At 41.4% G+C, this 16,547-nt stretch overlaps 1 protein-coding gene across 1 annotated transcript in view; it reads right to left on the bottom strand.

The window, feature by feature from the left end:
* Positions 1-130: 130 nt before the first annotated feature.
* Positions 131-16,547, bottom strand: part of LOC117824354 (NACHT, LRR and PYD domains-containing protein 3-like) — a 29,207-nt gene continuing 12,790 nt past the window's right edge. Inside the window, exons 9-15 of the mRNA XM_034699822.1 lie at positions 12,960-14,745; positions 12,685-12,858; positions 12,178-12,351; positions 9,393-9,566; positions 7,423-7,584; positions 5,726-5,772; positions 131-5,617 (exon numbers count right to left, since the gene is read on the bottom strand). Coding sequence (XP_034555713.1) covers positions 5,073-5,617; positions 5,726-5,772; positions 7,423-7,584; positions 9,393-9,566; positions 12,178-12,351; positions 12,685-12,858; positions 12,960-14,745 — 3,062 coding nt within the window. The 3' untranslated portion in view covers positions 131-5,072. The remainder of the gene's footprint in view (positions 5,618-5,725; positions 5,773-7,422; positions 7,585-9,392; positions 9,567-12,177; positions 12,352-12,684; positions 12,859-12,959; positions 14,746-16,547) is intronic.

The following is a 16,547-nucleotide window of genomic DNA, read 5'->3' on the forward strand; positions in this document are numbered from 1 at the left end:
GTTGACAGACGAGAGAGCACGGAGCCGGATTGCAGCGGATCTGAGACGGACCGGACACGAATCTGGTGGAAGTCCCGTGTTAGTACCTGTGGTGGAATTCATCAATAAACTGGACACTGGACACAGAAGACTCAGGAGACTGAAATAGTTTATGTAAAACTTGATCAAGGAGAAATAACATAACAGTACACAGGCAGGAGAGTGCAGCTCAATGCCAAGTCAATTCTTTCAGACAATTCCTCGGGCGTGGTATTTATTCCCAAAGACAACACTAAAGTTAGATACCCATATTTGGACAAGAATTAACAACAATTGGGGAGAAGAGCTGTGCTCTAGTCTGGAGACACTAACTCTGTCCCAACATACAGATGAAGACAGGAGCAGGGAGGAAGACCTTGATTACCACAGTGACCCTGTCTCGCCATCACCCAGTGGCGTCTGATGACATAGATGAAGTTACTCGGCCCCTGACACTTAGAGTGGAAAGGGATAAGTGTTAAACATTCCTACATACATATATGACACTATGAAAAATTCTCAACATTGCCCACCATGTTTTTAAAGTGGACGTTGGGTTCAAAACAGGGTGATATCAGGTTGATACTCCAGAGGCCTAACACCAACCAGTTTCCAACCATTACAGTAAAGACATCAATATATAATATGATATGATATATGATATGATATGATATGATATGATATGATATGATATGATATATGATATGATATGATATGATATGGTATAACGGGCTGGTGATGTTTACAAGAAGGTTCAGACACATTGTTAGAGATGTTTTAAACATCCTCCACAGAAGACAACAAAGAAGACTGCACATTCTCTGGTACTTGACCACAGAGACAGAAACACCTCTGGATAACAGCACAGTTCATTAACATTTAACAAAAGACCCATGGACATCAGATTTCAGTGTCGGACCATAATGAGGGCCGGACTCGAAGACCCACAACTTCTAATCAAATCCAGTCTGAGCAATGAACGTTTCAGTGATTGATGCTCACTTATATAATCATTTTAGCCATGATATAAATGAAATGGTGCTTAAAAATAACTGACATGTAAATATGTTAAATGGTCATCAAAAAAGCTTTCATGTTCAAAATAATTCTGTGGTTGTAAATATTGAGCCTCATTCACCAACATCTTAAGATTTTTCTTTAATGTACACTACCAGTCAAAAGTTTGTTCACACCTTCTCATTCAATGTTTTTTATTTATTTTAATTATTTTCAATTTTGTAGATTAATACTGAAGACATCAAAAATATTAAATAATCTGGTTTTGCCATAATCTGGATTACAACAGTAGTCAAATAGGGCTATCCATTGTGTACTAACCCTACCTCTGAACAACACAACTGATGGTCTCAAACACATTAAGAAGGCAAGTCATTCTACAAATGAACTCTTGACAAGGCTCATGTTCATTAGAAAGCATTCCAGGATTACCCCACAGTCTCTATTCCCATCCTACTAGACTATATAAACTCACTCTGGAACATTACAGGTTATACTATAAACTGGAAGAAGAGCAAATTTATGCCTTTAACGGATACATTTAGTAACAATAGTTAAAGAATGTTTTACCTATCTGGGCCTGAGGCTAACCAGGAACCCACAACACCTTTATAACTTGAATTTCATAGAGTCAATAGCTTAACTCAGAGCAAACATTGAGTCATGGAGGATACCTTATCTCTGATTGGGCAGGTAAATGCAATACAAATGGTGATCCTACCTAGATTTTTTAGAGATAGACTGATGTGTTTTTTTAAGGGCTGATACTGATCATTAGTAGTCAAGGAGGCCGATTAATGATATTTGGAGCCGATATTCATTTGCAGTAAAAGGGGAAATATTTGCGTCAAAAGTTTGAATAATACAAACTCCAACACTTAACTTTGTTTAAATCAGTTTTGCAACATGTTAAAGTTTTTTTTTTTATCTTAGACAATAGATATCTTTGTTTTAAAATTCTAACACAAAGTGCAGGGAGCTCCCAGGCTCAGCAACATGTCTTATAAAGTTAAGTGAAAATACAGTTTTCCAAAATGTCAATATAACTGAAATGTTAATCTTTCACTTATCTTTGTTTTATGGGGGTATTTCAGTGTTCTTAAAGTGAGGTTGTATGAGTTTTAAACCTCTAGTAATTGTAGAGGCCACAACGGATACCGCTCAGCTCGTCTCCTGTAATGAGAAACTGCAGGAGAAATGGAACACAAGCTAGGCTACGGTTTCTGCAGATGGTGTCATTACTGCCACGTGATTTAGGGGATTTTGAGCCAAAATAACCCAGTTTTTAATTGATCTCTTATCGGCCGTCAGATTTTTAAAAAAGGCTGATGCCGGTCTATCCCTAACCTTTTTCAAAACCTGCAAATATACCTGAACGCATCTTTTTTAAAACATCTTGATTCTATTATAACGCCATTTATATGGGGTTATAAATCACCTAGAATATCTAAGGCTCACCTTCACAAACCTCTTAAAAAGGGGGATCTCGGCCTGCCAAATTTCAAACATTACTACTGGGCAGCTAACTCCAGGGCTCTTCCATACTAGAAATGCAGATTAGGAGAACTTGAAAAGAACCCACTGTGGCTACAGTTGGAAGCTTCTGCGGCTGGTAATTCTTCACTTGCCACTCTTTTGTTTTCTGGTTCTGCCTTACCTGACAAATCAGTTAAAAGAAACTTTATCTTGAATAATTCGTTACGAATATTAAACCAAATAAAAATTCCATATATGTTCTTTCATAGTCTGATTCATGACGTGTTCTCAAACAGCAGCATTGTTCTCACCTGACTTCTTAAATTGGTGGTGAATGCCATGTTCTCCTAAGTTTGACACTTGTGGTCCATCTTCCTAATTAGCAGAGATACATGCCCTTTAAATGCCCATATAAGGGCATGACATTGCAGGGCCAAACAGAAATCACACAGACTCGTGAGAGGAAGAGGATATATCAGGAATGTACAATTCATTTGTTGATCTGAAACCGAGGTAAAGCTGCTGGAACACAAACAAGCTGGTTTATTTAAATGATATTTTATATCCTCAGTAGTGAGTATAAACAAATATTCAGGCTGATATCACTCGTTCAAAGATCTCCTTCATCAGAAACGCTGTGACCAGAAAAGGACTCACAGCAGATGAAGTGAAATCAAAAGTTTGATCTCAGATCTTAAAGAAACATTTCTGAGACAGACTTTTCTCAACTTTTTCTACCATGGTTGAAACAATTGGACGGTGACAGTCTTGGTCAAAACCCCTTGACAATGGTTATTAATGCTGAGTAGCAAAGGCAATGCTAGGGACAACCTGATCACACATGTACACAAGGAGACCAACAGAGTTACAACAGAACAAAAGCTAGCAAGAGAGGTTAAAGTGCACAAGGAGCTAAGTCAAAGAGGAGTAGGGCTGTCAAAATTGCTCCAAAATGACATTTGAATATTCACTCTAAAAAAAAAAACCCATAGGTTCGAACCATTCGAATATCTATATGTGCGCATTATTATTATTATTTTTATTTAAGGTATAACATGGCTAAAAAATACCTACACATTACCAAACAAGTAAATGACCTAATGGTCTAAACCGTAACACTTTGAAGACCGGAGACCTCTCACTCGCCCCCCTCCCCTCTCTGTGCGCAATGCGCTGAGTGAGTGCAGAACAGTCTATGGTGCTGAACAAGACTTGTGCGAGCAATTAAAGGTCCTGACTCTTGTCCCTAATATAGGCAGGCTTCATTCAGTGATTGAAGCAAATATTATTAACATTAATTGAAGTTAAAGTTAAAAATGAAAAAGTAGTCCACTTACATTCTTGGTGCTTGTATAAAAAAATGAGGAAAACTGCATTTTATCCCAGTGTCACTGATGGTCGGGCTCTTTTAGTCCACTGTGAATGTAGGGTCTTAGGCCTGACAGGTTATTTGTCAAAAACACAAGACAGTCCACATGTGAAGAAGACAGTCCACATGTGAAGAGGCCAGATCTCTTTTTATTCACTATGTTCCCAGCGGAGGATAAGATGCGTTCAGAGCGCACTGAGGATCTGGGGACGGAAAGATTTCTCTCTGCCGTCTGCTTCACGCTGTGCATGTGTGACTCCTGTGACCTGTCCCTGACCCGTCATGCAGTGCGCCCACTCGCAAAGCAGCCGCCGATGTGTTTTTTCCCACAATCGAATATTCATTTTCACAATCGAATCTCCGTTTTTTTTAATATTCGAATATATATTCAAATTTAGAATATTCATTGACAGTCCTAAAGAGGAGTTAAGTTCATGAAGAGACCACAAACTGCAGCACGGTGTGGGCTTTGGCAGAGTTACAGGATTGGTTGAGTGAGAAGAAAATACACCTTGTGCAGGTGCTGCTGTTATTTTCTGCATCTGTTAAGAATGCTAACAGAAAAACGCTATCGTTTTAACTTACTGTGAATCATTTTTGAAATTCTTTTTTTATTATTATTATGAATATCCAGGTCCGTACAAACAATGAAAGTACATATCGTATTTCTCATTTAGCCGTCTGTAATTGTACAATTGTAGCCCAGACTTAGTAAGCAGTACCAAATTGTACAAGGACCCATTATGTATTCACACATCCAGTAATATATACATATAACTATTTTTTAAATGTAATAAAATACTGTGAATCATTTTAATATTATTTTAGTGTTAACTCATCTGTAGGTTGGCTGATAAGAATACCGCTAACACTGAAGCACTACCAACCTTTAAAACTGTGGAGCCTCTTTGGTATGAATAAAGTGTTCTTACATCATTAAAATCATCTTTGGTTCAGCTGTTTTGTATCTGTACATGGAATCCAGGTAATAAGTATACATGGACACAGAGAGCTGAGGGAATGACTCGGTGCTCAGATAAAGCCACATATCTTCTGCTCAGCAGTGGAAGCTATCTGATGGTTTTTGGCAGTACCCTTTAGTACTTTGTATGACTGTGATCCTACACTCACTCAACTGATCTGTTGAAGAATGAGAAGAGTGAGGGGGTTTCTCTGTCAGAGACTCTTCCTCCTAACACAGAGACATAGAAGAGTCAGAACCCCAGAGCCTAAACCCAGGATACAGAGGTTCAGTGAAGGTGGAGGTGAAGGTGTGGAGGTGGATCAGAGAGTCAGAGGAGACTCTGTAGAAGGACAGAGTGCCAGCAGGACAGTCCACATACACTGCTACTCTGGTACTGAGGGGACCAACAGAGGAGGAGGGGGACAGGAATGTTTCTATGTTGTTGTGCAAGACAGAGTAACCTTGCTCTTCAAAACACACCAGACACCAAGACTGATCATTCTGTCCAAAAACACAGTCCTCTCTGTCTCCTCTCCTTCTGATTCCTCCATAACTCACTGATATATAAACATATCCACTCCACTCGACCTCCCAGTAACAGCGACCAGTCAGACCTTCTCTACACAGCAGCTGAGCCCAACAGCGGTGGTCGAACCTCTCAGGATGATCAGGATATGCCTGATCCTCCTCCACACGTTTCACCATCCTGTTGTTGTTAGACAGTCTGAGGTTTCTGTGCACTGTGTTTGTGTCAACTGTAAGGTCACGATAATCTGAAAGAGATCAATTAAAGCTGCAATTATTGATCTGCTGTCTGTTCACTGATCGACACATTTATGTGAGCTGCTTTGTTGTTATGAATCAAATTAAACCACACTTACACTTTTTCAGACCTGGTCTCAACCACTCAGCTCCAGCAGGCTCCAACCTGTTAAACAATGAGAAAAGAAAAGTCTAAATATAAACCTTGGCTGTAGCAGCCCTCTCCTGTGGCTGTTTAATTTACAGTTTCAACTTAGCTGCTTTGGAGTCATTGATATGTTCTTTTTTCTCCCTTGTTGGAGCTAGGCAGTTTCTACTATTATGAGTCCATGTGTGAGGCTAAGCTAACCATGTCCTGTACATATATCAGTCTCTCCAGGATGTGCAGGTTTTTTTTTGTGATTGTTGCGGCCCAAAATGCCTGATTTTGAGAAAGCTTTTTGAAAAATTTCAGTGAAAGTTGCAAAACATTTTTTTTAGCTTTTTTCCCCAATAACATCTCAGGGGAAGTAAATATTATTGGCAGTTGTTTTTAGTGTTGTTGGTATCCTTACCAAAAAATGCTTGAGATTTCAACTATTTTGATTCTCTTGGTTCACAGAAAAATGCCATGAAAGGGATGTATTGCACATTTACAACGGTCCTTGAATGTACCTGCAGCGACAGGCGCACTGGACAGACAGCCAGTTCACGGCACTCTGAAATGCATCTGCATCTTTAATGACTATGAGTTGATCCAAACTTACTTAATGTGTCTGATGTATCACCAAACTGGAATAAATCAAGATGTGGACGTGGAGCTTTTTATGGTAATGGCAGCAAAAACGGCAAACCTCAAATATTAAACAGACGTCCCCCGGTTGTGTCTTTGTCACTAACGCACACCGGGCGTAAAAATCATCAATGAAGATGAGACAGATGCATGGAGGCGGATCCTTAATGTCCGGCGGTCCGCTACTAAAGTTTTCGCCTCGTCGTCGTCTCGTCAACAAAATCAAAACGTATGATCTGTAGCTTATTAATACTAAAAGGGTATTTGAGTATCTATAAATAACAACGTTGTCATCGTCACTTGTCCTGCCTGCTGTCTCCACTTTTCACCCGTTCTCCATGCATGTTTTGCTGCTGTTGAAAAGTGCTGATCAAGTGAGGACTTACGTTTATGTTCCACCATGATATTGCACGCCGTGCAAAACAGTTTACCCCCACTTTCATGTCAAACATCCGGACACTGACTTGCACGAACTTCGGCGGAACGTTTAGTTGGTAAATGTGCTTTTTTCGTGTCGGACAAGTCTTCATCTTGTCAACCGCTAGCAAGAAAGTGAAATTGATGAGGAAACCGATGACGTACAGGGTCTGAGGTTAAGGTGATTGGTCAAATTTGCGGGAATGTTGCGGTGATTGTATAATATTGCAAGGCTGCACAAAAATCATGCTGATTGGTTGAATTTGGGTTGATAGTTGGGATCGCGAAATCGCAACTTCCTGGAGGGACTGATATATCTGTCATAAAGGTAACGGATTATTGCAACTTTCTTAAGAAAGAGAGAGCTGACCAAACTGCATTCATTTAATATGAATTCATATTATAATTAAAGATCTTGAAGATTCTGTCTTTGACAGTTGCTCCACAAATACCTCATGTTACTGTAAACAGGTGTTTCTATCCTGAGCAGGAGATACAGGCTTCTTCTGAATTATTGTGCATTAAACACAAATATTAAGAATTAACCAATAAATCAGAGAAAATGTTTGCAGCTCTTCCTCCTTTATTACAGGGATTGTTTGTAGCTGCAGCTGGACGTCATCATACCTGAGAGTTTTCAGTCTGAAGTCAGGAGCAGACAGCAGGGTCACACCTGAGGTTCCTGGCTGATTGTAACTCAGGTCCAGCTCTCTCAGATGGGAAGGGTTGGATCTCAGAGCAGAGGCCAGATAAGCACAGCCATGCTCTGTGAGGATACAGCCTGAAAGCCTGCAAGTATACAATAAAACACATGACAGATTATCTGAGGGTTCAACTGTGTCAGTCAAATTAAAGAAAAAACAAACCCAGCTTTGTCGCTTGAACTGCCCACTTTGTGAAGAATTCATTCTGGGTGTTAGAGCCATATGTGTGTCAATATTATGTGTGGACTGTTTGTGTGTTTGATGCACTTGTGTGGACACTAGGTGGCGGGTGTGTCAAATCAGGTGTTAGAAAGCATATAGGGAAGAAGACCCAATCAGTGGCAGGTGAGCTGCCTACCGGGTAGCAAACAGTTTTTGACCGTCTCGATCGTCTCGAACGTCTCGAACGTCTCGTTCCGTCTTGTTCCATCATTGTCATCGTATTGTCTACAATAGACGTAAGCCTGTAATTCTACAAGTTCGATTAGATGCAAGTGTGGATTGATCGGCTGTGCGTATATTGTGTGTCTAATAAACCCGTTGATGTCAATGCACGAGCGGACTTCATTCATTCATCCTGACGAGGAGGACGCGTCAACTGAGTCCCGGTAAAGCAGCCCCTCAGTGGCTTATAGGTGTTTGTTTCGTTTGGCGAAAGCAAGCCACTACACTGGGCATCCAAACTATTAATCTGAACACATTTCTTTCCAGCACTGTTTTCGTCTCAACTTAAGTAACATTTCTCTGCAACATGTAGATGTTTGAAGGTTAATTTTACTTTGATGTTTGAAATAATATGAGAGGCATCAATTCACTGTTAAAACTCTTTGTTGAAAATGCAGCAACACAGCCATCAGCTGACATGCACATGGGCACAAATGGGGGTGTAAAGAACATTTGCTTGCAAAACAAGGTTAGATTAGCTCCTCGACACCGGCTCCCCATAAGATCTATATTCAAATCTAAAATACAACACTACGCTCCCAACATGCAGGCCTGCTCATCGTACCTAAGGTCTCTAAAAATAGTATGGGAGGTAGAGTCTTCAGTTCTACCCTCTCCTTTGGAATCATCTATCAGTAAAGGTCTTGGAGGTACACACCCTCTCTACTTTTAAGAGTAGGCTTCAAACCAGCTCTTAGTTACACTGCTATAGGCTTAGACCACCGGGGGAACTGACACACTGGGATCCTGTCTCTCTCTCCTCTCCTCCCTGTCACTCACTTTAACTCTTCCTGTCCCATTAAAGTCACAAACCACAGATCTTTCTCAGAGTCCCTGAGCTCCCTTTTGGGCGAAGGGTCTTCTGGATGGTGGCCGTAGACGGCCTGCTACTACAACCATCAGTAGCAGTCTCACCACTATCATCACAGTTACAATGCTGTTCTTAATTTTAGAACAGACCGACTCAAACTGTTTTGATTGACATTATCATTCCTACCCCTATTATGATCATCATTATTGTAAATGCTAACATGAGACCTCTAACTGCCAAAATATTAAGAATGTATTATCATTCATTTGCTGTTCCTGTAAGCCCAGACTTAAAACTAAAGGGGACCAATCGTTTACAGTAAGGGTTCCAAATCTCTGGAACAATCTTTCTGAGAAGATCAGGTCAGCTGAGTCAGTGAATGTAAAGCACTTTATCATTTTGATTTTGAAAATTGCTCTATGATTAAAGTTTATCATCACTTTTATTTACATTTCCATGTCCCCACCTGCTCTAAATGTGAACTTATTATGGGATACCTTGTTCTTGTTTGCTATATGAATGAACTTGAGGCATTGATTGAAAATAGTATATACAGTCTATTTCAGGTTAAGTGTTTATCAGTGAATGTTTGTCACATTTTAAATTATAAACAGTCAAATCAGAACAAAAACCCTGACCTGATAGTTTCAACTTTACAGTTTGGACTCTGTAGCCCAGCAGACAGCTTCTCCACTCCTGAATCCTGCAGGTCGTTGTTACTCAGGTCCAGCTCTCTCAGACTGGAGGACTGAGAGCTGAGGACTGAGGACAGAGCTTCACAGCTTCTTCCAGAGAGGGCCCATCCACTTAGTCTGGAGTGATAACAGAGGATGAGAAGAGGAATAAATGGGCTTTAGTTAAACAGAATACTTTACCCTTTGCTATTACTCTTACAACCACATGGAAATATAACAGTCTGTGCCATTATCTCTCTTCACCTCCCTCTATCCCTCTCTCCAACACGGTCTCAGCAGATGTGTGTCTAACATGAGTCTGGTCCTGCTGGAGGTTTCTGCCTGTTAAAGGAAGTTTGTCCTTGCCACTGTAACTTGCTAAATGTTGCAAAGTGCTCTGCTCATGGTGGATTAAGATGAGATCAGATAGATTCTTAAATTTGGGTTGGATAATATCAAATAAGAGTATGGTCTAATAATAATATTTATAATAACAATGATAATGATAAAATTATTTTTATTTTATTTACAGAGAATTTTAAATAAAAGAGCACCATTTATTGTTGTATGTTAACGGCAGCACCTCAAAATCTGCTCTTGCCTGAACATGCAGAAAATGAAGAGAGGTCAGCAGTGCAGTAATTGTCTGATATTTGCGTGATCCAGTCAAAACACGAGCTGCTGCATTCTGCACCAACTGCTGTGCAGAACTGGCAAACTCTATTTCGGCTAACCCAACAGAGGGTCATTACAATAGTCTGTTCTGAATGAAACAAAGGCAAGAATGAGAACCTCAGACCCATTCAATGACAGCACTGATCTTGTTGACTGAGGTGGAAAAAGGCAACTTCTGTCACTTCTTTTAAATGTGAACCAAACCAAAGGGTTTGATTGAAGTGCAACTTGCAGGTTGTAGACCCCAGTGAATCAATGAGTAGGTAAATTATTTTTATAGTGTAGTTCAATTAAATGTATGAAATCTTTCACTACAGCGACTTCTGGAGCCATTTTGCCACTTTTATTTTAGTTTTGTGTTTAAAACAGACAACCAAATGTGGCGTAGCAAAAGGAAGTCCCACTCTTCTTCAACATTAATAAATATTAATCTAAATGCCAGTTAATAAAGAGGAAGAATATGTTCGTAGAGCTTTTATTAACCAGCCTGTCAGAAGTCAAAAAGGAGAGGAACAGGACAGGATTAGGAGAAATAACAGCCACAGGATATTTCCAGCAGAGGAGCAATGAGACCCAGCGGAAAATGATGGTGAGTGAGCAACATTAGCTAACCATATCTAATCATGTGTCAGGTCAACAGGTTGTTAGGTTATGATGACCCTGGGGAGATACAGATAGAGGAAATGAGCAGATATAGCATGGATCTGTCTGTGTAGTTGACTTTGTTATGCTTTGTGTCTTACTTAGTGAGGGGATCAATCTCTCCTGTATATCTGTGTCGAGTCCACTATATGGTTTTGTATACATGACCTTCATCTTCACATGCTTTGATGGAGACAATCAGGAGATGTGTGCATAATGATATCCATGTAGTCAATTATAATTAACTGTGGTGGAGATACAGACATTTGAGAATGTGGATCTGTGTGTTTATCACACAGGTTATTTATCTACTTTTTATGATGTGATCAGAGACTCCAGTCTGAAGTTTGGTCCTTATTTTTAACTGATGAATACAACTGTAGAGGAATTATCATGCTCAGACCGCTTGGGGACCAAATCATTAACAGCACAGGACTCTGAGAAAATGTTGTCATATAATACCCATTGAGACCTTATGACAGGGAAGATCTCAACCACTAAAGCACCTGACCTGAAATGCCCAAATATTTCTCAACTGTCTACTGATATACATTGGTCCACTGTGTCAATGGTAGATCTAAGATCAGGAAATGATAAAGGAGATGTTGAGTCCGAGTCTACAGCCAACAACAAACGGTTGACTACCTTTGTCAGTGTTGTTTCAGTGGAATGATCAACCTGAAACACAGACTGCCGCGGCTCAAAGAGATGAATCGATGATAAGTAGTTTCAGAGCTGGTTTGAGACCACTTCCTCCATAACTTTTGACAAGAAAGACAGGTTTGGGGCGCTGGTGGCCTAGCGGTCTAAGCGCCCCACATACAGAGGCTACAGTCCTCGTCGCAGTGGTCGCCGGTTCCATTCCTGGCCGGTCGACCATTTCCTGCATATCTTCCCCCACTCTCTACTCCCCACATTTCATGTCTCTCTTCAGCTGTCCTATCAAATAAAGGCAAAAAATATAACTTTAAAAAAAAAAGAAAAGAAAGAAAGACAGGTTTGAGACCGGTCTGCAGTTTGTCAGAGACTCTACATCACACACAACACAGACCCCTCAGCATGTGTCTTTAAGAGTTCCTTTTTTTTTTTTTAATTGTATGTCTTTTAATGTATTAGTTATTTCTTCCTTGCTGGTCTAATGATTTTATAACTAGTCTGTATATTTTTCTGTCCATGTAAAGCACTTTATCATTTTGATTTTGAAAATTGCTCTATGATTAAAGTTTATCATCACTTTTATTTACATTTCCATGTCCCCACCTGCTCTAAATGTGAACTTATTATGGGATACCTTGTTCTTGTTTGCTATATGAATGAACTTGAGGCATTGATTGAAAATAGCATATACAGTCCATTTCAGGTTAAGTGTTAATCAGTGAATGTTTGTCACATTTTAAATTATAAACAGTCAAATCAGAACGAAAACCCTGACCTGATAGTTTCAACTTTACAGTTTGGACTCTGTAGCCCAGCAGACAGCTTCTCCACTCCTGAATCCTGCAGGTCGTTGTTACTCAGGTCCAGCTCTCTCAGACTGGAGGACTGTGAGCTGAGGACTGAGGACAGAGCTTCACAGCTTCTTCCAGAGAGGGCACATCCACTTAGTCTGGAGTGATAACAGAGGACGAGAAGAGGAATAAATAGACTTCAGTTAAACAGAATACTTTACCCTTTGCTGTTACTCTTACAACCACATGGAAATATAACAGTCATTCATTCCTGAATGAGGACGTAACAGAGATGTGTGATTAGAGTTGCATGACATCAGAATATAATAAAGGTTTCTCAGCCTCATCCAAATGTTACTGTATATTTTATGCTGTACAATATTGTAATTTGAATCAGGACAACAGGTCGAAACAGGTTGTTTAAATTGAGTGGAGCTTTAAAAAAAGATACATTTTTGACTAAATAAAGACAAACTGGACTGTGATCTGACCTGAGGCTTTCAACTTTGCAGTTTGGACTCTGTAGCCCAGCACATAGCAGATCTACTCCTGAATCCTGCAGTTCATTGTTACTCAGGTCAAGCTCTCTCAGACTGGAGGACTGTGAGCTGAGGACTGAGGACAGAGCTTCACAGCTTCTCTCTGACAGGTCACATCCACTCAGCCTGCAGAGAAAGAAAAAGGTCAGGAAACAGGTAATAAGTCAGTCATTGTATACTTCTATAAAAGAGAGCTTTGTATTTGTAGATCAATAAATCCCACACACAGAGCTTTGTTGGAGGCTTTGATCACTGGCAGCAGCCTCAGAAGAGCCTCCTCTGAAGCAGAGTATTTCTTCAGGTCAAACACGTCCAGATCTTGCTCTGATGTCAGTAAGATGAAGACCAGAGCTGACCACTGAGCAGGAGACAGATAACCTGTGGAGAGACGTCCTGATCTCAGGGACTGTTGGATCTCCCCCACTAGAGAACAATCATTCAGTTCATTCAGACAGTGGAACAGGTTAATGCATTTCTCTGCAGACAGATCCTCATTGATCTTCTTCTTGATGTTATCCACCATTGTCAGATTAGCTACTGTGCTACTAAATGTCTGTTTCAGCAGACCTCTCAGGAGAGTTTGATTGGAGTGCAGTGAAAGACCAAAGAGGAAGCGCAGGAACAAGTCCAGGTGTCCGTTTGGACTCTCTAAGGCCTGGTCCACAGCACCCTGGAAGTACTTAACCACTGAATTGACAAGGTACATCCGTGGAGAATTCTCAAACATGAGCTCAGAACCAGAGTTGGTGAAGGTCAGATGGACATGAAGAGCAGCCAGAAACTCCTGAACGCTCAGGTGGATGAAGCAGAACACCTTGTCCTGGTACAGTCCTCTCTCCTCTCTGAAGATCTGTGTGAACACTCCTGAGTACACTGAGGCTTCCTTGATGTTGATGCCACACTCTGTCAGGTCGGACTCATAGAAGATCAGGTTTCCTCTATGCAGCTGATCAAAAGCCAGTTTTCCCAGAGACTGGATCATCTTTTTGCTCTCTGTACTCCAGAGTGGATCAGTCTCAGCTCCTCCATTGTACTTGATGCTCTTCAGTTTGGACTGGACCACCAGGAAGTGGATGTACATCTCAGTCAGGGTCCTGGGCAGCCCTCCTCCCTCTCTTGTCTTCAGCACATCCTCCAGAACTGTAGCAGTGATCCAGCAGAAGACCGGGATGTGGCACATGATGTGGAGGCTTCGGGATGTCTTGGTGTGGGAGATGATTCTGCTGGCCTGCTCCTGGTCTCTGAACCTCTTCCTGAAGTACTCCTCCTTCTGAGGGTCAGTGAACCCTCTGACCTCTGTCACCATGTCAACACACCATGGAGGGATCTGATTGGCTGCCGCAGGTCGTGTGGTGATCCAGAGGCGAGCAGAGGGGAGCAGGTTCCCCCTGATGAGGTTTGTCAGCAGCACATCCACTGAGGTGGTCTTTGTAACATCAGTCAGGATCTGATTGTTGTGGAAGTCCAGAGGAAGTCGACACTCATCCAGACCGTCAAAGATGAACACAACCTGGAACTCTTCAAACCTGCAGAGTCCTGCTTCTCTGGTCTGAGTAAAGAAGTGATGAACAAGTTCCACCAAGCTGAACTTTCTCTCTCTCACTACATTCAGCTCTCTGAAAGTGAAGGGGAATGTGAACTGGATGTCCTGGTGGTCTTTGTCTTCAGCCCAGTCCAGAGTGAACTTCTGTGTTAAGACTGTTTTCCCGATGCCAGCCACTCCCTTTGTCAGCACTGTTCTGATTGGTTGATCTCTTCCAGGTGAGCCTTTAAAGATGTCTTCTTGTCTGATGGTGGTCTCTGGTCTGTGTGGTGTCCTGGATGCTGCTTCAATCTGTCTGACCTCATGTTCATCATTGACCTCTCCAGTCCCTCCCTCTGTGATGTAGAGCTCTGTGTAGATCTGGTTCAGAAGGGTTGGGTTTCCTGCTTTAGCGATCCCCTCAAACACACACTGGTACTTTGTTTTCAAGTTAGATTTCAGATCACGCTGACAAATTCCAGCAGGACTTCCTGATTGATGAAACATTAAGAAATACCAATGAACAGATTATAAATGAAATGAATAACGACAATTTAAAGAATAGACACATTCTTAACTCCATGTATTGGGATATTAACATACTGAACAAAAATATAAACGCAACACTTTTGTTTCTGCTCCCATTTTTTACGAGCTGAACTCAAAGATCTAAGACTCTTTTTATGTACACAAAAGGACTATTTCTCTCAAATATTCTTCACTGGTTTATATGAATCTGTGCGAGCACGTCAGAAAACCAGTCAGTATCTGGTGTGACCACCATTTGCCTCATGCAGTGCACACATCTCCTTGGCATAGAGTTGATCAGGTTGTTGATTGTGGTCTGTGGAGTGTTGGTCCACTCCTCTTCAATGTGCCAAGTTGCTGGATATCGGCAGGAACTGGAACACGCTGTCGTATACACCCATCCAGAGCATCCCAAACATGCTCAATGGGTGACATGTCCAGTGAGTATGCTGGCCATGCAAGAACTGGGATGTTTTCAGCTTCCAGGAGTTGTGTACAGATCCTTCAACATGGGGCCGTGCATTATCATGCTGCAACATGAGGTGCAACATCAATAAAAAAGCACCTGTATTCGTGGTCCATAACATACGCCTGCCCATACCATAACCTCACCACCACTAGGGGCCACTCCATTCACAACGTTGAAGTCAGCAAACCGCTCACCCTAACAGCGCCATACATGCTGTCTGCTATCTGCCCTGTACAGTGAAAACGGGGATTCCCCCGTGAAGAGAACACCTCTCCAAAGTGCCAGACGCCACCAAGTGTGAGCATTTGCCATCTCAAGTCAGTTACGACGAAGAACTGCAGTCAGGTGGAGACCTCCATGAGGACGATGGGCATGCAGATGAGCTTCCCTGAGACGGTGTCTGACAGTTTGTGCAGAAATTCTTTGGTTATTCAAACCGATTGTTGCTGCAGCTCTCTGGTCTCAGACGATCTTGGAGGTGAAGATGCTGGATGTGGAGGTCCTGGGATGTTGTAGTTACACGAGGTTTGCAGTTGTGAGGCCGGTTGGATGTTCTGCCAAATTCTCTGAAATGCCTTTGGAGACGGCTTATGGTAGAGAAATGAACATTCAATTCACGGGCAACAGCTCGGGTGGACATTCCTGCAGTCAGCATGCTGATTGCACGCTCCCTCAACACCTGCGGCATCTGTGGCATCGTGCTGTGTGATAAAACTGCACATTTTAGAGTGGCCTTTTATTGTGGCCAGCCTGAGGCACACCTGTGCAACAATCATGCTGTCTAATCAGAATCTTAATATGCCACACCTGTGAGGTGGATGAATTATCTGGGCATTGGAGAAGTGCTCACTAACACAGATTTAGACTAATTAGTGAACAATATTTGAAAGAAATAGACCTTTAGTGTACGTAGAAAAAGTCTTGGATCTTTGAGTTCAGCTCATGAAAAATGAGAGCAAAAACAAAAGTGTTGCATTTATATTTCTGTTCAGTGTAATTAGTAATGCAACGGATCACAGTTAGGTCATGACAGTTTGGACCATGTGTGATCCACGCATCAATGGAAAAGTCAACATCATGGTGCACAATGACAAGTTTCAATTAGAGGTTAGCTGCTTATTAAAAACAGCAAGAATAATTTCATTTTCTGACAGAACTATTGGGTAATTCTCATTATAGACTTTCACAGACACTGGAAAACACCAGAGGCAGCAACGTGATGCCTGCACAGTCCATGTAAAAAAGCTTTCAGACATTTACTAATGAAGAGTTGAAACAGACAGCTTCACTATTTAT

The sequence above is a fragment of the Notolabrus celidotus genome, chromosome 13 (genome assembly GCF_009762535.1).
Source record: "Notolabrus celidotus isolate fNotCel1 chromosome 13, fNotCel1.pri, whole genome shotgun sequence".
In the NCBI taxonomy this organism is placed as follows: Eukaryota; Metazoa; Chordata; class Actinopteri; order Labriformes; family Labridae; genus Notolabrus; species Notolabrus celidotus.